Here is a 22,226-nt window from a genome sequence, read left to right on the forward strand (position 1 = left end):
TTTTTTGGAAAAAACTAATGAAGCAATCAAGGGAAACATTCCACGTGGGAAAAATTTATCAAAAAACAAAGATGATGTGACTTACCAAACGAAAGCGCTGGTAGGTCGAAAGACACACAAACAAACACACAAAATTCAAGCTTTCGCAACAAACTGTTGCCTCATCAGGAAAGAGGGAAGGAGAGGGAAAGACGAAAGGAAGTGGGTTTTAAGGGAGAGGGTAAGGAGTCATTCCAATCCCGGGAGCGGAAAGACTTACCTTAGGGGGAAAAGAGGACAGGTATGCACTCGCACACACACACATATCCATCCACACATATACAGACACAAGCAGACATATTTAAAGACAAAGAGTTTGGACAGAGATGTCAGTCAAGGCGGAAGAGCAGAGGCAAAGATGTTGTTGTATGACAGGTATGAGTGGCGGCAACTTGAAATTAGCGGAGATTGAGGCCTGGTGGGTAACAGGAAGAGAGGATATATTGAAGAGCAAGTTCCCATCTCCGGAGTTCGGATAGGTTGGTGTTGGTGGGAAGTATCCAGATAACCCGGACGGTGTAACACTGTGCCAAGATGTGCTGGCCGTGCACCAAGGCATGTTTAGCCACAGGGTGATCCTCATTACCAACAAACACTGTCTGCCTGTGTCCATTCATGCGAATGGACAGTTTGTTGCTGGTCATTCCCACATAGAATGCATCACAGTGTAGGCAGGTCAGTTGGTAAATCACGTGGGTGCTTTCACATGTGGCTCTGCCTTTGATCGTGTACACCTTCCGGGTTACAGGACTGGAGTAGGTGGTGGTAGGAGGGTGCATGGGACAGGTTTTACACCGGGGGCGGTTACAAGGATAGGAGCCAGAGGGTAGGGAGGGTGGTTTGGGGATTTCATAGGGATGAACTAACAGGTTACGAAGGTTAGGTGGACGGCGGAAAGACACTCTTGGTGGAGTGGGGAGGATTTCATGAAGGATGGATCTCATTTCAGGGCAGGATTTGAGGAAGTCGTATCCCTGCTGGAGAGCCACATTCAGAGTCTGGTCCAGTCCCGGAAAGTATCCTGTCACAAGTGGGGCACTTTTGTGGTTCTTCTGTGGGGGATTCTGGGTTTGAGGGGATGCGGAAGTGGCTCTGGTTATTTGCTTCTGTACCAGGTTGGGAGGGTGGTTGCGGGATGCGAAAGCTGTTGTCAGGTTGTTGGTGTAATGGTTCAGGGATTCTGGACTGGAGCAGATTCGTTTGCCACGAAGACCTAGGCTGTAGGGAAGGGACCGTTTGATGTGGAATGGGCATTCCTTCAGGAAATGGGGACGGTTAAAAGTTGGGTGCAATGTGCACAAAGTGGTGGGGGAGCACCACTTAACAAATGGCGATGGATATTCAAATATATTTTTCCCGCGTGGAATGTTTCCCTCCATCATTAAGCTCCCTATCTGAGGAGTTACAGTTGCTCTATCCAGAGCGACGCATGTCCGTGATGGAAGTCCTGTGATCTGCAAATCCATTCTGAAATAAAAAAATAAAAAAAAACAATCAATTTTCTTAATCTATAGGGTATTGCACAGTTCTTTGTAATTTGACAAAATACTAAAACAATGGATGTTGAAATAAAGATGTTTCGTTGTGTTTTTTGGGCATTTTCTTGTAATAACTAATGAATAAATTAAAATTTTAATAAAATAGCCTATTACTACTTGTGGACATGCCTAAGGAGTAATTCAGCCAAATTTCACAACGCTGTCTTCATTAGTGTGTCTGCAGTCCATTCTGTCAGCTTGAAAAAAGCTGTATCTCAAGCTGATAGAATGGATTGCAGACACACTAATAAGATAGCTTTCTGAACTTTGGCTGAATTATTCCTCAGGCATATCCACAAGCAGTGATGAGCTATTTTTTATTTTAATTTATTTTTTAGTTATTGCAAAAGAGACAAAAAACACAACAAAACTACATCTTTGTTCCAAATTCTGACATTTTATTTTGTCAAATTTCTAAAAAGTGTGCTATTATTATGCGCACAATACCCTATAGATTAAGAAAATTGTTTGTTTTTGGATTTCACATGAGATTTGCAGACTGCAGAACTTCTGTCATGGACACACCTCATTTTGGACAGAGAAACTTTAACTGCCTGGATGGGGGGGCTTAATCATGACTAAATTTCTTTAAAACAAATCAGAAAATCTTGTCCAAGAACATTAAGTGTTAACAACAAGGTCTTTAAAAACAGAGAATAAGCTCAATTTGCTCAATACGAGTACAATTTTGGCCATACCATTTTGAAAGAATTATTCTGGCTTCCACTTGAATTGAGTAACAGAATTTATGAAACATGTATCTATCCAAGAAACCCTCTTAAGGCCATTTCTATTTGCAAATGACAAATCCATACAAAAAAGTAATGTAGACATTAACAACTTCTTGTTGAGCATCAACCAATGAAAGTGATTTTTTTTCGGGTGCAAAAACTACTAGGGTCATATGCACCCACATCAAAACTATAGAGCATGAAGACAGAGAGGAGTTAAAAATGACCACACGTCAATGCCAATCGATGAAGGAGAAGACAGCTAAAAACAGGGACGTCCAGAAAGGTCTATAAAATACACCATAGAGAAACAGAGGTCCAGAAATAAAAATTAAATGGCCTTCACCATATTGCTACAATGGATAAAAAGTAAAACACAGGGTGATAAAGGGAAGAGCTTAAAATTTCCGCAAAATGGCAGTCCAAGGTCCAGAATGAGATTTTCACTCTGCAGCGGAGTATGCGCTGATATGAAACTTCCTGGCAGATTAAAACTGTGTGCTGGACCGAGACTCGAACTCGGGACTTTTGCCGTTCGCGGGCAAGTGCTCTACCAACTGAGCTACCCAAGCACGACTCACGCCCCGTCCTCACAGCTTTACTTCTGCCAGTACCTCGCCTCCTACCTACTGGCAGAAGTAAAGCTGTGAGGACGGGGCGTGAGTCGTGCTTCGGTAGCTCAGTTGGTAGAGCACTTGCCCGCGAAAGGCAAAAGTCCCGAGTTCGAGTCTCGGTCCGGCACACAGTTTTAATCTGCCAGGATGTTTCATGGCAGCCCAAGGTGTTGGGGATAGCAATAGGGTCCACAATGACATCGTTTGCTACTGTCAGGCCAGAAATCGGGAAATTGAGCTTGGTCCCAGTGAGCCGTCACAGCTTGGCCCACATGACAGAGGAGGGGGTGGAACTGTTAAAAGAACTAGTGAATGAAATCCAGCTAACTTTTTTGCTATCCCGAAGAACACGATGACATGGTGCACGCACCTTTTTATAATGAAAGCAGTTTGTCATTGTAGGATGACGGTTAAAAATGTAGAGAGCACATCTCCGTGCACGAATTGCGTCACGGCATGCCTCAGTCCGCCGAGCGATGGGATACAGAGTGGTAAAGAGGAAGTGCAAGGAACAGAATGTCCTGCAGCGGTAAGGATAACGTTTGTTTGATATTGCACCTGGTCATCACAACTGGAGAGGAGCGAAACTGCCAGTCGGCCTTAGTAAGCTGACATTTGGGTGTGGACACAGGTGGGGTAGGAGTCAACAAAAGGATAGCACACGGGAAATGGTCACTTGAGAAGGTGTCAGAAAGAACGGAACACTCAAGACGATGGGCAAGGTGGGCAGTGCAGGATACGTCCAAATGGAAATTGGTGTACAAAGAGTCGGAAAGGAAAGTGAGTGCTCCTATGTTAAGGCAGAGCAGGTTAAGTTGATTAAGAAGTCAACCAAGAGGTTCTGACAGGTTCTGGTAGAACCCCAAAGGGTATGGTGCACATTAAAGTCAATGAGCAGCAGAAATGGGGGAGGTAGCTGCCTAGTAAGCTGGAGGAAGTCTACCCTGGTGACATCAAATGACGGGGAGATACAAATGGTACATTGGGAAAAGGTCAAGTGGGGAAGGAAAATGCAAACTGCAACAGCTTCAAGACGGGTAGTCAGGAAGGTGGGTTGACTATGAACGTAATTCCGTATGAGCAGCATGACTCCCCCATGAGATGGAATGCCGACCTTGGGGGGGAAGGTCAAAATGGTTCGGGAAGAAATGGAAAAGCCCACTTTGTTCATGAGGACACAATTTTGTTTCCTGAAGGTACAGTACAAACGGACACTGTGATTCTAAAACCAACCATAAATCCTATTTGTTGGATCGAAGGCCACAAACGTTATATTGGAGGAGAGTCATGATGAGGAAAAAATGAAGGGGTGTCACCTCGGCAGCTGACAAGAGCCAGCTGGCAAAGACTCACTGCTACAGGGCACAGAGGCAGGAGGATCCTGCTCCATGAGGTCCACAAAAGCATCGGCTTTCTTGTGCAGTTGGCCTGCAGAGTCCAACGGAGAAAAATGGTCGGTGGTGCGCACTGGTGACGTGGAGGCCAGCCAGGCAAAGGTATCACATGGCAACACCACCGAAGAGGAGCTTTGAGTCTATGAAGGAGACCGTTTGCCTTTGTTGGACACTGAGCCTTTCTGGTTAGCAGAGGAAAACTCACGTGTTGGTTGGCTGGAAGGAGGCAGGAAGTCTTCACGGGAGTATTCCTTCTGTCCTTTCTGGCCTGCCAGTTGTGTAGCTGGTGACTTCACACCGTGAGACGAGAGTTTGATGGCTTGTTGCACAGCTGGACGAGGGGATGGCAATGCTACTGTGACACTGAACAATTTCGCAACCTTGGAGCTGAATTTGAGGTCACACGTCTGCTTGGCTGTGCCCTTCATGGAGCAATACATAGCAAGAACAGTACTGTAAGCGCAAATGGAAGAATGCAAGGTTTGTGACTAGCCAATAACTAGTGAGTGACCATGTAAGGAACTTTTTCCTTTACCCCGATCTCCTGGACAGTTTGCTCATCTAGATACACGGGACAATCTCGAGAGGTGGCAGCATCATCGGCATTGCAGTTGATACAGTGCAGAGAAGGAAGCGGACAATCACCCTAGTGCGCATCCCTACCACAGGTTGCACATTTAGCCGGACGTCAACAAGACATTCGAGGCAGGAGGGGTTCGAAAGTTAACTGTCTTCTTTAAGAAAAAGGTTTATTACAATTCAGCGAGAAAGTAGGTGCTTGTAGAGCATGTCACGCTATTAGCATCTCCAAGAGGGAAGAATACAATACTCTGCAATCCAATGAATGATTGTCAGTAAACCTCCATCTCTGATTTTATCACTGTGGTCGTTTTGCAAGCTGCAAGTTGGAGAAAGTAATGTGTAACACAACTTTTCCCAGAACATATGGTCTTGAAATTTCAACAGTAAATGACTTTATGGTGCATTAAGTTTCTCCCGTAACATCTATCAATAGAGGTCATTGAGCGCTTCTATAACATTCTCATCCAAACTATACAATACTGTGACAAAAGACACCACTCTTCGTGGATATATGCGCTCTCTCTCTCTCTCTCTCTCTCTCTCTCTCTCTCTCTCTCTCTCTCTCTCTCTCTCTCCCCACTTCCTATTAATAAAACTTGGTAAGGGTCCCAGACTGGTGAGCTATACTCAGTAATCAATTAGAGAAGTGTGTCGTAAACCACCACTTTTTTGGATGGATTACATTTCCTCAAGATTCTTCCAAACAATCTCAGCCAAGCGTATGCTTTTCCTAAAATTAATCTGATGTGGTCATTCCATTTTAGGTTACTCCTAGATACTTTACAGCAGTTACTATTTTCAGTGATTTGTCACCAACAGTTGTATTTCTTTGCTTATTTAGGCTGAACATGTTATTTTCATTTACGTTCAGGGTCAACTGCCACCCTGTAAAAATCATCAACCATCTGCAGGTATTCCTGTAACTTACTATAGTCTACTGGCATTTTTTCCTTCCTGCAGACACCTGCACTGTCTGTGATTAGCGTCACGGAGTTTCTAATGTTATCTATTTACTCATTCATATAAAGGGTGTTACAAAAAGGTACAGCCAAACTTTCAGGAAACATTCCTCACACACAAAGAAAGAAAATATGTTATGTGGACATGTGTCCGGAAATGCTTACTTTCCATGTTAGAGCTCATTTTATTACTTCTCTTCAAATCACATTAATCATGGAATGGAAACACACAGCAAGAGAACGTACCAGTGTGACTTCAAACACTTTGTTACAGGAAATGTTCAAAATGTCCTCCGTTAGCAAGGATACATGCATCCACCCTCCGTCGCATGGAATCCCTGATGCGCTGATGCAGCCCTGGAGAATGGCGTATTGTATCACAGCCGTCCACAATACGAGCACGAAGAGTCTCTACATTTGGTACCGGGGTTGCGTAGACAAGAGCTTTCAAATGCCCCCATAAATGAAAGTCAAGAGGGTTGACGTCAGGAGAGCGTGGAGGCCATGGAATTGGTCCGCCTCTACCAATCCATCGGTCACCGAATCTGTTGTTGAGAAGCGTACGAACACTTCGACTGAAATGTGCAGGAGCTCCATTGTGCATGAACCACATGTTGTGTCGTACTTGTAAAGGCACATGTTCTAGCAGCACAGGTAGAGTATCCCGTATGAAATCATGATAACGTGCTCCATTGAGCATAGATGTAAGAACAAACTAAAATGAGCTCTAACATGGAAATTAAGCGTTTTCAGACACATGCCCACATAACATCTTTTCTTTCTTTGTGTGTGAGGAATGTTTCCTGAAAGTTTGGCCGTACCTTTTTGTAACACCCTGTATATACAGGGTGTTTCACAATTCATGTTACACACTTCTAGATGTTCGAGATGGGACTTAGTAGCTCATTTTACACAGAATCCCATGTCCAGAGACAGTTCGTTTCCATGATACAAGAAAAACAAGAGCTACTGAATCAAACACTAGATGTTTGTTACATAGTTCGCCTGTTATCATAGGATACCCACATTCACAAATGGCATTAAGACACAATGTCCACTTTTTCCATCTGCCTTGTTTTCATGCTTCCTGGTGATGTTTCAGCTGACATTAGGTGACTTGCACTGCAGTAACAGGATGCCTGAGTAAATGTTCGCAGAGTACTCTGATATGTTGTTAATTTATGGTGAAGCTTGCTGCAATGGAATATAAGCTCATCTGTACCATGAGTACAATCCAAATTGTATGACTCCATCTCATCCCATGTTAGCCAAAGTAGAACAATGGCTGCAGGAAAGTGGAAATTTAACAAGCGACAGAAGAGCTGTGGTGCTCCAAGAAAGCGGTGCATTGTAGTAATGGAAGAGGAAGTGCTTCATCAAGTGGAAGAGAACCCATCAACAAGCGCTTAAGCCACTGTTTGTGACTTGCATGTGTCTCATCATCTGCTGGCATGTTTTGCAAGAACAGCAACTCCACACATATCATCTCCACAAGGTACATGCCGTGCTCCCAGTGGATTTTGTGCCACATGTCAATTTCTGTACTTGGTTTTCACACCACTGTGTGGATTTTCCTCAGTTTCCAAGGCAAAGTTTGTACACCAATAAAGCACATTTCAACAGGGAAAGTGTTCAGAACACTCGAAATAGCCACATTTGGGATTAAGAAAAACCCAAACCAACATGTATATGAAGATTTCGGCACACCTTCAGCATCAATGTCTGGGCAGGTATCTGCAATGGTCATGTGACTGGGCCATACATCCTTCCTCCCCACTTAACAAGTGTGATGTACTTGATATTCCTGCAACAAGTGCTCGCAGAATTTTTGGAAGATGTTCTATTGGACATTTCAGCATGAACTGTAGTTCCAGCATGATGGCATGGCAGTACATTTTTCGGTTCACATCCAAAACCACCTGAACATTGTCTACAGGGACAGGTGAAATGACTGAGGTGGACCACATCTTTGGCCACCAGGACTCCCAGATTTAATCCCTTGGTACTTTTTCTTGTGAGGTCACATGAAGAGTCTTGTTTATGCGACCCCTGTCTAATCTGGGGAAGAACTGGTTGCACAGATTATGGCTGTGGCAGAAGTGATTAACCATACACTATGCATGTTGGGCAGAGTTTATGAGAACTTATTGCGCAGATACACTGTGCGCTCTGAACCTGGCGGTTGTCCTATCGAACAGCTGGTGTAGAATCACAGTGAATAGGAGTGAAATCTACACATCTTTTTTTCCTTGTAACATGGAAACTAACTGTTTCCAGACATGGTTTCCTAAGTGAAACTTGATTTATTAAGTCCCCTCTGCAACCTCTTAGAAGTGTGTAACATTAACTGTAAAAGAACCTGTATATTGTAAACCAAAAGAACTCTATCATGCTTGTTTTGGGTATTCCCTAAATTCTTTACATCTGTTGAGCTGAGTTTCCCAGGACCTGTGTTTGTTGGATTAATGTTTATTTTTAAAGAGAAGATTTTCTCATTGGTCAAAAATGTCATAATGTGAGAGCACATAATATATTCCATAATGCTATGACACATAGAGCTACACAGGGTATTTCGGTAAGAGCATGCAATAATGTAACAGGATATAGAGAATGGTCTGCTGAATAATTTAAGGTAGGGAATGTGGGACTGGAGAAGCCATGTTAGGGAGATATGGAAGGAAACTTGTCTACCATTTTGTCTAGCATTACTGTTTTCCAGCTTATTTACAACTAACATGCATACAAGTTTACATCTACTGTGCTGTTTATTTGCATGTACATTCTTTAGTTCCTACAAGGAGACAATGAGAATGAGCCTAATTACTAGGAAATCATGAACCATGTTTTGTTTACTTTACTTGTCCATCTCCGTTGTATCGTGTTTACGTTGTTCCATGCAGAACAACTATGACTCAATGACAGACCCATTCATTACTCTTTGCTACTCACAGAAAACTTACAATACAATACGATGGAGGAGTACCGGTACAGTTTCACAGAACTCACTGACATGCACCTTGCGCATGGGGAATTATGTTGCAATGCTCTTGCCGCTGAAAGGCCATACAGGATATGATTTCCTAACAGGCATTATCCATCTTGATAAGTGCTTATTTCTCTTGATCGATGGGGAGACTGGTTCATTGGAAAGAAGAAAAGAGGGACCTGGCAACATGAGGACCGTTTACACTTGGGTCAATCCATTTCAAATCACCCAGACAATGTGGCTCAACACTTTGTATTTTTCTGAAATTTTTTATCATGTGTTTCCTATAGATTGTCACAAAACACTGCTGGAAAAAAAATCATAAGCGATACTTTTTTCTGTCAGACATTTTTAAATTGGCAGTTGGGCAAATTTTAATGGAAAACGAAGTTTGCAGAAAGTTTAATTGCCAAGTTATTTTAAAAGATATCAGAATAATTGAAAAACCAGTGGGTTTGGTACGAAATGAATTTCAGGTACACATTTTAAAAAAAATTTCTATCTTGTACGAGAATCAGTCAAACACTTTCAGCAAAGATTCGCAAAAAATGATTAATTGTTACTTTTTAAGACCATAAATTTTTATGAAGGAAGAGAGAATCACTAATAATATGTTATTTCTGTGTATATTACTTACTTAATTAGCTGCAGTATAAGTTTTAGTCGTAAGAATGCACTCCTGTTTTTCTAGGTCTTTTCAAAAATGGCCGAAAACCTTTTAACTTGAATTTTCACAGGTCAGTTGGGTCATTCCATGTCAGTTCAACCAGGGGCTCCAGCTCATAGTCTCAGATTTGACTGAAATTCAGTACACTAATTCTACCATGTGTGGAACACTCGTGTACACAGTATTAGTTTCCCCTGCCAATTAGTTCCAGAATTATGACTTGTGAAAGAAGGTGGTGTGACCCGGAAATTGCAACCCGCATCTGGCAATCTATCTTCAGACCCAACTTCAGGTCTTAATAACTTTGGAACTTTTCTGCACAGTCCAGTGAAATTTTTACAACCCAGTAACATCCATTTAGAGAACACACTCCATGAATCAAAACACCAACAACATAATTCTGAGGGAAAATAAAAAATTCCAAAATGTGATTTAAAAAATGTAATACGTTAAAAGGTACATATCGTAGGCGCCCTCTACGCCAAATATAATTCACTCAAAAAGGGTATAAATTTTTTTGTGGTAAGCTTAATGTGGCCTAAACACACACAGAACTCATCATGCCCATATCAGTTACACAAACAAGAGTTACATGCACACAAAAATAAAAAAAATTCAAAAATTACCTGAAAAACATGGATTTTCGAAGGGTGGTAGCACAATAGGGACAAGTAGTATCCAAGCCAAATTTCACACACTGCATAAGTAGACCATAATGATATAAATCTAAAACTTTCAGCACGCCATTGCAAGACATTTGTGTACAATGGAAGTTGACAGATGTATTCGGTGATGTGGCCATTGTTCCACAACACAATTTTGTAAAAACATATCGTAAACTGTTCTGCCTCTTCTTATCCTCTCCCACAACTGTTTAATCACCAAGCAACAACATATCGACAGGTTAACACAACCTATCATTAATGTTTACTGCACCTTAACTGCTAAAAACCAGTTGATTGTGCTTCGAACAGAAGTTTTTGCAAGATTTTCCTATTAGTCTAAAGAACATTCTGTAAAATTTCCACTTGTTTTCATTCAGTCCCTTTTTAGAAACTGAGCTGTGAAAATTGACGTTAAAAGGTTTTTGGACATTTCTGAAAAGCTCTAGAAAAAACAGAAGTGCATTCTCAGGACTAAAACTTGTACTGCAGGTATTATGTAAGTAATCAACAAAGAAACATTGTATTATTAGTGAGTCTCCCTTCCTTCGTAAAAAAATTTATGGTCTTGAAAAGTAAGAACTGATAAATTTTTTCCGACTCTTTACAGAAAGAGTTTGCCTGACTCTCTTACATGATAGAAAAATTAGAAAAATGTATGCCTGAAGTTCATTTCATGCTCAACACACTGGTTTTTGAATTATTCTGATATCTTTCAAAATTAACTTCGCAATTAAACTTTCCGCAAACCTCATTTTCCATCTTAAAATGTCTGCCAGAAAAAACTACGGCTTATAAAGTTTTTCAAGCAGTGTTTTGTGATTGTCTACATATACGGTACACATGATTTCTAAAAAATCAGGAAAATAAAAAATGTTAGCAACAAATTTTATTTATATTGGGTGATCTGAAATGGATTGACCCACACTCGACTTTGAAGAGGAGGTGCTGGAACGTGCAGTACTCGTTGTATTGCACGTGAAATGGGCACTGCACATACTAGCCTGTGGCAAGTATTCTAAGAACAATAATTATAGCCATATCACCCACAACGAGTCGATGCAATGTGACTGACTTCGCACCATGGGTCACATTGTGGCAGTGGTTGCTCCAACAATGGACTGATCGACCACATTTCCTCCAAATTGTGCTCTTTACTGATCAGGTCTTATTTGATCGTGGTGGTATTTCGAACAGCAGGAATAGCTATGTTTGGCATGAGGAAAACCCTCATGCTGCAGTAGAGCCACACCATCAAGTACATTTTGATGTGAACGTCTGGGCTGGCATTGTAGTTAACAATCTCACTGGGCCTTATCTTCTACTGGGCCATCTGAATGGCCACCTGTACTTGAAGTTTGTGCAAAAGAGTTCTACCTGAGTTGTTGGACAATGTATCCTTCACTGTACATGCGACGATGTGGATACAACACGATAGTGCAATGCCTCACTTCAGTGTGGATGTTCGCACCCATCTCAATACTGTATTTCTTGGTCATTAGATTGGAAGGGGAGGCCCTATTCCATGGCCTGCAGGGTCACCTGACCTGAATCCTTTTAATTATTTCCTATAGGGATATCTTAAGTCATTTGTGTACAAGATCCCAGAGGATACGGAGATGGAATTAGTTGCCAGAATTGTCGCTGCCTGTGAAGCAATTTTAAACACACCAGGGATATTTGTCAGGGTGCGTCAGAATCTTGTTTGCTGATGTCATGCTTGCATTGAGGCTGATGGCCATCAATTTCAGCACATTTTGTAAGATACAGTACACATGGTATGTGCATTGTGTCAATGATGCTATTTGAACTTAACTGTAACTAATATAAAGAAAAAAGTACGCAGTAATATGATTTTATTCCAATTATCTTCTTAAGCTGGCTTCTCTAACCCCAGGTTCCTACCTCAAACTGTTCAGTAGAACATCTTCTATGTTCTGTTAAATTTTTGCATGCTCTTTCAGAAACACCCTGCATAATTAAGTGCATCTGTCCAATGGCCTTTTCCAAAATGGTTAATGACATACACTTCTCTCCAACCACTTGGCACCCTCTGTTGCTCCAGAAACTATGACAGACTGCTGCTAGAAGGGAACCAAGTTCTTTTGCATGATCTCTGTAGAATCCTGCACATATCTGCTCCACATGTCTTTCGACTATCAAGCGATTTTAGTTGCTTTTTTATTTGAATCTCAATATCTTTCATTGTGGCATTCGTGAGATGATTGAAAGGAGGCAGCCTACTACCATCTTCCCTGGAGAAACTTTCAGAAGATCAAATTCATTATTTTGGCCTTCTATCTGTCATATTCTGCTTCACTGGTACATTATTTTGATCCACTGACAGACTCTGAGGACCAAAATTTCTTAGCAGTTTTGACGTAGTCAAATTTGTTATAAGTTGATAGTGCATCAAAAATACATAACATTTGTGTGGTTCTTGACATCTGCATGATCCTAAACCATGTGAAGCCAGCAGAACTAACTGCTTTGTTAGACACTGTTGATACGTTATGATTACATTCTCCCTCAAGTCTCTCCAGGCTCTTCAAGCTCTGACCATAACTTTTTTTAATCACTGTTGTACTCTGCCTTCATTGTGTTCCTTTCCACAAGAATCAAACATTCCAACACACCAACAGCAAGTAGGCAAAACTGGAAGCTTCCTTCTTCTGGTTATTTTTATATCTATCACTTACACTTAACTCTATTACAGCCCAATATCATTTACAAACATTTTGACTGAGATTCAGCAGCAGCTTTTACCTCAACTGATTAATGTATAACTTCACTTGTTCCACACTTGTGAAGGCACTCTTTCATGATGATATTTACAGAACATGATGTGTGACTGAATGAATACGTTAATCCAGAGTAGTGTCCAAGCAATGAAATAAAAGATTAAACCAAAAACAGTAGTTCAAAATTCCCATAGTTTGGTCTTTCATTCTGGTATACATATCTGTACCACATAACGACTTGTCATTACAAAACAACACTAAAATTACTTACTCATAGGATGATATATTGGCTTATTCAGACCACAAAGATATTTTTTGATCATCTGGGCAGATTCAAATGGGTTCTGCCATGTAGCATCAAAAACATGCCACACACGTGCAAATGTGGCCCACTGCTGTAAATGTAAGAAAAAAACCAGTTTATTCACCTTTAATTTTCTATTTGGACTGTATTTAAAAGTACTGTTTTCATTACCTAGGTGACTTTTTAAAATTTAGGTTGTATTATCAAGAAATAATGTTATGCCTAATGTTCTGTGTTCTGGAGTGGCAGATATTTATATAGTGTGCTCATTTAAAGGTGTTTAAAATTTTCCACATTTACTGTTTGGAAAAATATAAGTACTTTGAACATTTTACAGTTAGTATTATAAAGATCTGTTAATGGTAATTAATAATTGGCTTTTTATTATGTGTACTGGAGCAGGAAAGGAAATTTAGAAGTTAACACCTATGACTGTGGTTAAAAATCCGAAAAACTAGAAGTTAACAAAGAAGTGAACATTGTCCATGAAAGCTTGCATTATACAAATACCTTTTATCATTACTATTACACTATGTTATACAGCTTCTAATTAGAAGAAAACTGTACACATCATCTTTCTCAAATATTTATAGGGAGAGAATCAAATATTAGTATTCTTAGAACACCAGTGAAGTACATAAAAAACCCATCATGGCTGAAAAGGAATAACCCATGTCAACTACTGCGAATACACATGTCAATGGAAAAATTTCTGAAGCCTTTTTATTTATGAGCTGAGAAGGAGATTAAAACATCTGTACTATAACCAACATCACATAACTACTGAAAGTAAAAGTCTTCTGACTTGTTAGGCCATGTCATATTTCTATAACACAACGTTCTTTGAACCAACTCAAATTAATCAGCACAATACACAGTATTCATCATCTGGGTAATTGCCCCCCCCCCCCCCCCACTCCCCCCATTTTTAAGAGTTACTGTTTCAAATAAATATACGCTGATGAAAAACAGCTGTTGCTAGACTTGCACTTCCACAAAGAGATCTGTATTGAGAAACTGTTTCATTTGGGGTCAACCAATGCTTCAATCCGTGACATAACAACAATGTGGTGTGTGACGTCATAAATTGGAGATGTGTTTGAAAATTGACATGCAAGTATAGAGCACTCTGAAGGATGTGTCACTTGAGGTTGCACACTCTTGCAGTAAATATCAAGATCAGGAAAGTTACTGGGCTTGTTGTTATTTGTAAAAAGTTGCTGCTTGTGTTAGTTGTATGATGGATCCAGTACTACAGTTTAAGAGCCTTATTTTGACAGGCTAGATGCGTGATACACTAAGCACAGTAACTTTCAAAGAAAAGTGTGGTATATTGACAGCACATATTAAATGTAAAAAATGCGAAAACTACAGTGGCTCCTTCTCGTAGCAGTGATGGTTTTATGTGGTGCTGTTAAGAGGACAACTTGGAAAGATCATTTCGGTAGGGAATCTGCTTCGAAAAAATAAGGGCAGGTGTACTAGCAATGTTGTTTATTTGACTATTCTCTTTCTTATTGCACATCTGAGTTGTTTTGTGCCCATGAAACAAATGTCATCTTGATTGGTTGGCTATGGAAGAGTGGGACATTTTATATTTCTAAGTATTTCCCAATGGGTGTGGTTTATTTGGAAAGGAGTGTTTCTAATTTTTTTTTTTTTTTTTTTTTTTTTTTTTTTTTTTTTTTTTTTTCCCCTGGTATTTGGTGTAGGAAAATGAATATTGGGCACTGCCTGAAATTCAATTTTTATGTTGCTGTCTGTCTACTGCCTGTTTTGTTTTTTGTTTTTCACTAGTCAAGGGGTTTTTTTTTTTTTTTTTTTTTTTTTTTTTTTTTTTTTTTTTTTTTTTTTTTTTGATGACCGAGTTTTTTAAGTACTATTAAGATGGGTGATTCCATGAAAAGCAGTAACCATACGTTTATTTTATACAAAATATTTGCGTGCTATAAACTGTGTTAAAGCATAATGAAATATATAATAGCAGTGTCCTACACAGAAATTTCCATTTTACCAGTTGGCAGCAATAGGTTAAAGATGGCTACCCATCAGCTAATTTGTGTATGCTGAATTAGTAAATCTTCAAGTGGTACAACTTCATACCTGTGGTGTGATACACAGAAAGTGGTTCTAGTTTCTGAAAATAGCAAGTATAAATATACTCAGCATGCATATTTTATTAACACATTTATAGCTTATAACCATATAATTTTGAGTTCAATTACACAAAATCAGCTGTCCTGCAACTGACAAAAATAATGTTATGATTCAAACTTCACCCCGGGAAAAATGTTCAAAATGAGGGTTGCTCTCTTTCGTAAGATAGGAGTGGAACTATTGACATATGACTGCTATGGTTCAATTGTGTGTTCACTATAGTTATATACGTCTTAATTTCACTTTTGTCCCACACGTGACACCATATTCATATCAACATATGGAAAGGATACTAATTTTACTTAAATAATGCTATAAGAGTATGAATTTACTACTTTCTATCCATATTTAGCTTGAGCCACAGGCAAATAATTTAATTTAAGATGTTCATAGGTCTAATTTGGTTTATATTTTGACAGAAACAGCATATCAACCAAAACAAATGTCCACAAGTGCAGCCAGGATGAGAAAAATGAGAAGTCATAACAAATAAAAAATCCACAGATTTAGAAAAAAGAAAATAAAAGCATACATTAAATTAAAAAACATTAAAAAGAATACCGATGTCCTCAGACATTCACCAAGGCTTTACCAAAACCTACCCGGGCACTTTCCACAGCCCTTAGAAAAAGATAGCTCTACTTGAAGGACTGGCAAAGAAAACTGGCCAGGCTCTTGCACATGTAATGCACAAGAAAATGTCCACTTATTAAAATAAAGATTATTTCCAAATTGCCAAGTTCTTCTTCTGCATGATATTGTATACACGTGTTCAGCGATGATAGACTGTATGTGTGATTGGAAAGAAACAAATTTTGCAGGAATATTATCTGAGAATGTTTTTACGAGAGGCCCTCCAGATCTGTATGGAAGAATGTATAGTCTGTCTGTAAACTCAAGAGCGAGCAGTGCTTCTGGTGGGGGAAGTGTCCTTTCCCGGAAGAATCCTGCCACTGGCCTACAGGGCCACCCAAAATCAGTTGCCCATTACCTGTCTCGTGGTGTAGTTCGGCGTGCAGTGACATACGTCATTTCTGTTCATGGGATCTTAGTTGCCAGTGTCAGTCAGTTGGCTTTGTGTACTCACTGATATATTTCAGTACCCGAAAGTGATGGACAATTGCCATGCATTGCAAGAAAATGTGCAGAATACGAAGAAGAGGAAGTATTTGCAGAGTAACAAGCGTTCGATCGTCTCTAACGTTATTACAGCGTGTGTTAAAGAGGCGACCCACAAAGAACTGTTGGCTAATATTACCAGTCCCAATCAAAGGACTGCAGTTAATGCAAACGTCAGCCTCGCCACAATAGGGCACATAAGGGAGGAACGCGAAAACAAGATGCATGGTTTACTGGAATCGCCGCAAATAAAAACTAATAATTTAGGGAGGAAACCCATCGTTATAGACAGTTTCACAAAATCAGTCATTTGACAAACGATGGAAACCAAAAAATAGTGCCCATAGTACGGAAATTACTTCCCGCTATTAAACATTGGCAGAAAGATGTTTTACACAAGACATTGCGTGAAATGGGATTTAACTGGAAATACTTTTTAGACATGTTTACAAAGACAGTGCGAATGGAACTAATACAACACACGAAATTATAGATTTCTGGTTACTTTCTAAACACTCTTCGTGTTACAAGAATTTTTAAGTTTTAATGCAGCGCTTCAAAGAAAACTTCTGCCTTTTAGTAGAAACACAAAGTAAGAACAAGCCTTAAATTCTACAGATTAATTGCACTATATTTGGTTCGTCTTACGAATAGAGGAACATACATTCACATGAATAAGCATTCGGTTCTATGTTTGCAGTAAAATCCTGACTTCCATTCTTATGTTAATTACTTACTCTATAATGTTTTGTTTTGAAGAAGCTATCGTCTTTTGTTTCCCTTATACTCTTAACGCATTTGTCCAAAAATAAACGCAGCCAGGATGTATCTGTACACGGCATCGCAACAGATTTAAAGCGCGCGCCGTGGCGGGGACTGTACTACGTTGTGAAACAGCCTGTAGAAGCGTCCTGTGACGTAGCAGGGTAGGCAGAGTGGGGACTCGCTCTCTCGCTCTTCAGTTTACTGACAGACTATAGCACAGATTTACATATAGGCTTTTCAAGTTTTGCTTCTTAGTATCATAGAAATGTTCAACTTTTGAAGTGTATTCATCCAGGCCAATGCAAGTGTGAGATTCCTGAGAATTTCATTTTGAAGTTGAAGAGTTGGCAATATCACTTCAGTGACGACTCCTGGAATTTTCACTTGAGTGATACTGCTTTAAGTTCTAATTGTTGGCAAAATAAATGTTCCACATGCAGTTCCTGGAGTAAACTTGTGGCGCCGAGTGAGCCTGAAATGCAATAAAACGGGGAAAAGAAGATACTGAGAGGTCTCAGGTCCTCTGTAAGGAAGGGTATCTGGGAGAATTGTCTGAATGGCTCATAGAACAATTCTCTAAAATGCTGCATCACGTGAACATTAAAGGCATTCAGCATACAGACTCTGACAGGGATAAAAGAATACAAAGTGAGAAGGTAGGTTCTGCTATGTCATACTCTTGCGAGTATCAAAATGAGATTCAAGGTGCACGGTAATCTAGAAGAAATGTTCTTTTATTACTGCAGTTACATTCTACAAGGGAAAATGTAAAACTTATTTGATACCATATTTTCAAATACTCCTCAGAAGGACAAAGAAACAATATTTGTCTCTATGAATAAACTGTATGATACAATTTGCCAAAATAAATTTGAAGCTGATTCTTAAGAGGTGGTAGTGAGGGGCCCATCCTCAGAATTAAAAAAAAATGATTCACAGTTACACTTCTTGATTTTTTGTTTGCAAAGCATTCCAAGAAATTTACGTGGAAATATTTTGCCACTTCACATGGAAAAGGTGTTGCAGATAGAGTGGGTAGCAATGGAAAGCATCTTGTACGAAGGTGTTGCAGATAGAGTGGGTGGAAATGCAAAGCATCTTGTACGCCAGAAGAGCATGGCCCAAGGAATGTAAGCAACCATTGTTCAGTCTGCCAAGAATTTCTACAAACTTGCACCTGAAGTTTTCAAAAATACTACCATACTCTGTATGGATCAGGATATGTTAAGCTAAACACTGAACAAGAGAAACCTTGGAAAAACATTCCTGAAATTCCAGGAATATCACAGTCTCATGTGACTGAAATAGATGAAGTAGTAACAATTTGTACAAATAGTACCTTAGATGATGATGCAAGTTTCCCTTCCATGCACAATCAATATGACAATTGGTCTGTTGGAGATTGGGTAACTGAGTCATAAAATGGACAAAAATATCCTGGACAGATCCATAAAACTGACTCCGAGGGATCAACATAACAGTTATGCACAAAGCTGGCCCAGGTACCTTCAAATGGCCAGTTCTCCCTGACAGCATTTATTACAATGATATTGAAATTCTGAAGAAGATTACAATGCTACAAATTGTAAACAAGCATGGACATTACTGTTTTACAGAATACATTTAATTGCCACTGTTTTATATTATCTGCTTTCATTTCATATTAAACTGAACCTAACATCCTTAAAAAAATTTACTTTTAAATGTAGCTTTCTGTTTATGTTGGAATCTTTATTAAATAAATCTGTTAAGACAAGTGACATTGTTTTCAAAATGGCTCTGAGCACTATGGGACTTAACATCTATGGTCATCAGTCCCCTAGAACTTAGAACTAATAAAACCTAACGAACCTAAGGACAGCACACAACACCCAGCCATCACGAGGCAGAGAAAATCCCTGACCCCGCCGGGAATCGAACCCGGGAACCTGGGCATGGGAAGCGAGAACGCTACCGCACGACCACGAGATGCGGGCAACATTGTTTTCAAAACTGTATTCTACAACTTCCTTCCTCACTAGATCACACACAAGTTGCATAAGCAATACATATGTAGTCTTGAAATACAGTTAACATTTCATAACATTAATACTTGTTCCTTAGATCATGAATATGATATTTCGCAATGATGTGGTGTGTGTCAGTTTAACGTAAGTTTTCTTTACAAAATACCTTTCTTCAGTTACTTCTTCACCTCTAAAAATTCATCCTTCGAGTAGGAGTTGTCAGTCATAAATTCTTTTAATTTGTTTTTAAATGTTGGTTGGCTATCACTCAGACTTTTAATGGTATTTGGCAAATGACCAAAGATTTTTGTGGCAGCATAATTCGCCTCTTTCTGTGCCGAAGTCAGATGTAACCCATAATAGTGAATATAATCCTTTAAGCTCGCGGTAGCGTTCTCGCTTCCCGGCGGGGTCAGGGATTTTCACCTGCCTCGAGATGACTGGGTGTTGTTGTGTCATCTTCATCATCATCATTCATCCCCATTACGGTCGGAGGAAGGCAATGGCAAACCACCTCCACTACGACCTTGCCTAGTACGGTCGTGCGGGTCTCCCGCATCGTTCACCTACACTCTGTCAAGGAGTATGGGACTTCATCATCATCATCATCATCATCATCAATCCTTTCTTCTGGTGTTATACTAAGCACTTTACTATTATTTTTGAATTAGGTTGGGTTATTAATAATAAATTTCATAATTGGATTTGTGTGTTGCAAAGGTACTGTGAACATCCCAAGTTCCTTAAATAAATGTCTGCAAAGTGATCTTGGGTGGGCTACAGCATTTATTCTGACTACACACTTTTAGGCAATGAATACTTTTTCTCTTAATGATGAATTACCCCAAAATATGATGCCATAAGAAAGCAGTGAATGACAACAAGCATATTAAACTAATTTACTGATACGTTTATCACCAAAATTAGCAATAATCCTAATTGCATACGTAGCTGAACTTAGCCATTTCAGCAGATCATCAATGTGTTTTTTCCACTTCAATTTTTCATCAATGCACACACCCAGAAATTTTGAATATTCTGCCTTAGCAACAGGCTTTTGCTCTGAGTCTGTACTTATCAATAGTGTTATGCCATTTACTGTACAGAATTGCATGTACTGTGTTTTCTCAAAATTTAGTGAGAGTCCATTTGCAGAGAACCACTTAATATTCCTACATACATCATTGACAATTTCCTCCACTGATTTTTGTTCGTTGGGTGTGATTACTATACTTATATTGCCAGCAAAAAGAAACTCACTTTGCATCTTCATGAATACAGAGTGGCAAATCATTAATATATATTAAGAACAAAAAGGGACCCAAGAGTGAATCCTGTGGGACACCATTCTTGATACCTCCCAGTTAGAGGACTGCTGATTTTAGCAGATTATCTTTACTATTAATTTCACCCTTGTACATTCCTCTAGTTAAATATGAATTAAAACATTTGTGCACTGCCCCAATTACACCACAATACTTAAGCTTATCTACAAGAATTTTGTGATTCACACAGTCAAAAGCCTTTGACAGATCACAAAATATCACAATGGGTGATGTTAGGTTATTCAGAGCATTTAATATTTGATGTCCCTAAGCCTTTCTGAAAGCCAAACTGATATTTTTTTAATACTTCATTTTTACAAATATGTGTAGCTAATCTTGAATACATTGCTTTTTCAAGAATTTTGGATAAAGCTGTCAGAATTGAAATTGGGCAGTAGTTGTTAGTATCGACCTATTCCCTTTTTTTATGGAATAGGTTAACAATAACATATTTCAGTCTATCTGGGAAAATGCCCTGTTTCAATGAGCTACTACATATGTGGCAGAGTCTGACTTATTTGTTGAGAACAAGTTTTTAGTACTCTGCTGGAAATGCCATCAATTCCATGCAAGCTTTTACTTTTGAGTGAATTGATTGTTTTCCTAAATTCAGTAGCAGTGGTGGGTTGAAATTCAATTTTATCAAATTGCATAGGTATTGCCTCTTCTATATACTGCCTTACATTTTCTAATAAATTTCTGGGTCTTATTTTCTCTGCAACACTTAAAAAATGACTAGGCCTATTAAAAATGTTTTCTGCTTCTGACTCCTTGTTAACAAACCTTTCACTGAGTTTGATAGAAATTCAATCTTCCCGCGCTCTCAGCCACCCTGTTTCCCTTTTAGCAATATTCCAAATTGTTTTCATTTTATCATCATAGGTGCTAATCTCAAACATAATGCACATACTTCTGGACTTTTCAACAACTTTTCTTAATACAGTGCAGTAACTTTTATAATGTTACACTGTTTCTGGATATTACTCCTCCTAGCTATGAGACATTTCCCTTTTCTGTCTACAAGATATTTTTATGCCTTTAGTATGTCATGACTTTTTACGTTTTTTTTTTTTTTTTTTTTTTTTTTTTTTTTTTTTTTTTTTTTTTTTTTTTCCCCCACACACACACACACACAAATATATTTCACTGTTTTCTTAGGAAAGCTGTTTTCAGATATACTCACAAAGGTATCATTAAATAGGTTAAATTTTAAATTAGCATGAGGTTCCCTATACACCTCATCCCAGTCTAACTGTTGCAACCTTTCCCTAAAATTTGCAATTGTTAGTTGAATTCACTATTTTTGGGGACTGTTTTGTGCATTATTGTATGGAGCTATGTCATATACTGCAACTAGCTGTGGATCACGATCAGACAGACCATTCATAACAGGAAAATAATTTATTTGATTAAATTTATCTTGATCTGTACAAACATTATCTATCAGTGTGCTGCTTTCCTGTACCACCCAGGTAGGAAAATCAATAACTGCCATCAAACTGAAAGAACCAAACAATACTTCAAGGTCAAACTTTCTATGGGACTCTTTCAGTCTACACTGAAATCCCCATAAACAATAATTTGCTTCCCTCTGTCTGACAGATACCAAACAAAGAATCAAAGTTTTCCAAAAATAC

General features: G+C 39.1%; 1 protein-coding gene across 4 annotated transcripts in view; it reads right to left on the reverse strand.

Annotated features, from left to right (window-relative positions):
* Positions 1-22,226, reverse strand: part of LOC124616099 (39S ribosomal protein L13, mitochondrial) — a 43,962-nt gene that overhangs the window by 9,282 nt on the left and 12,454 nt on the right. For all 4 annotated transcript variants that reach the window (XM_047144358.1, XM_047144359.1, XM_047144357.1 and 1 more), the window contains one exon: positions 13,185-13,308. In XM_047144358.1, coding sequence (XP_047000314.1) covers positions 13,185-13,308 — 124 coding nt within the window. The remainder of the gene's footprint in view (positions 1-13,184; positions 13,309-22,226) is intronic.

This window comes from Schistocerca americana, chromosome 5, assembly GCF_021461395.2.
Source record: "Schistocerca americana isolate TAMUIC-IGC-003095 chromosome 5, iqSchAmer2.1, whole genome shotgun sequence".
NCBI classification, from domain to species: Eukaryota; Metazoa; Arthropoda; class Insecta; order Orthoptera; family Acrididae; genus Schistocerca; species Schistocerca americana.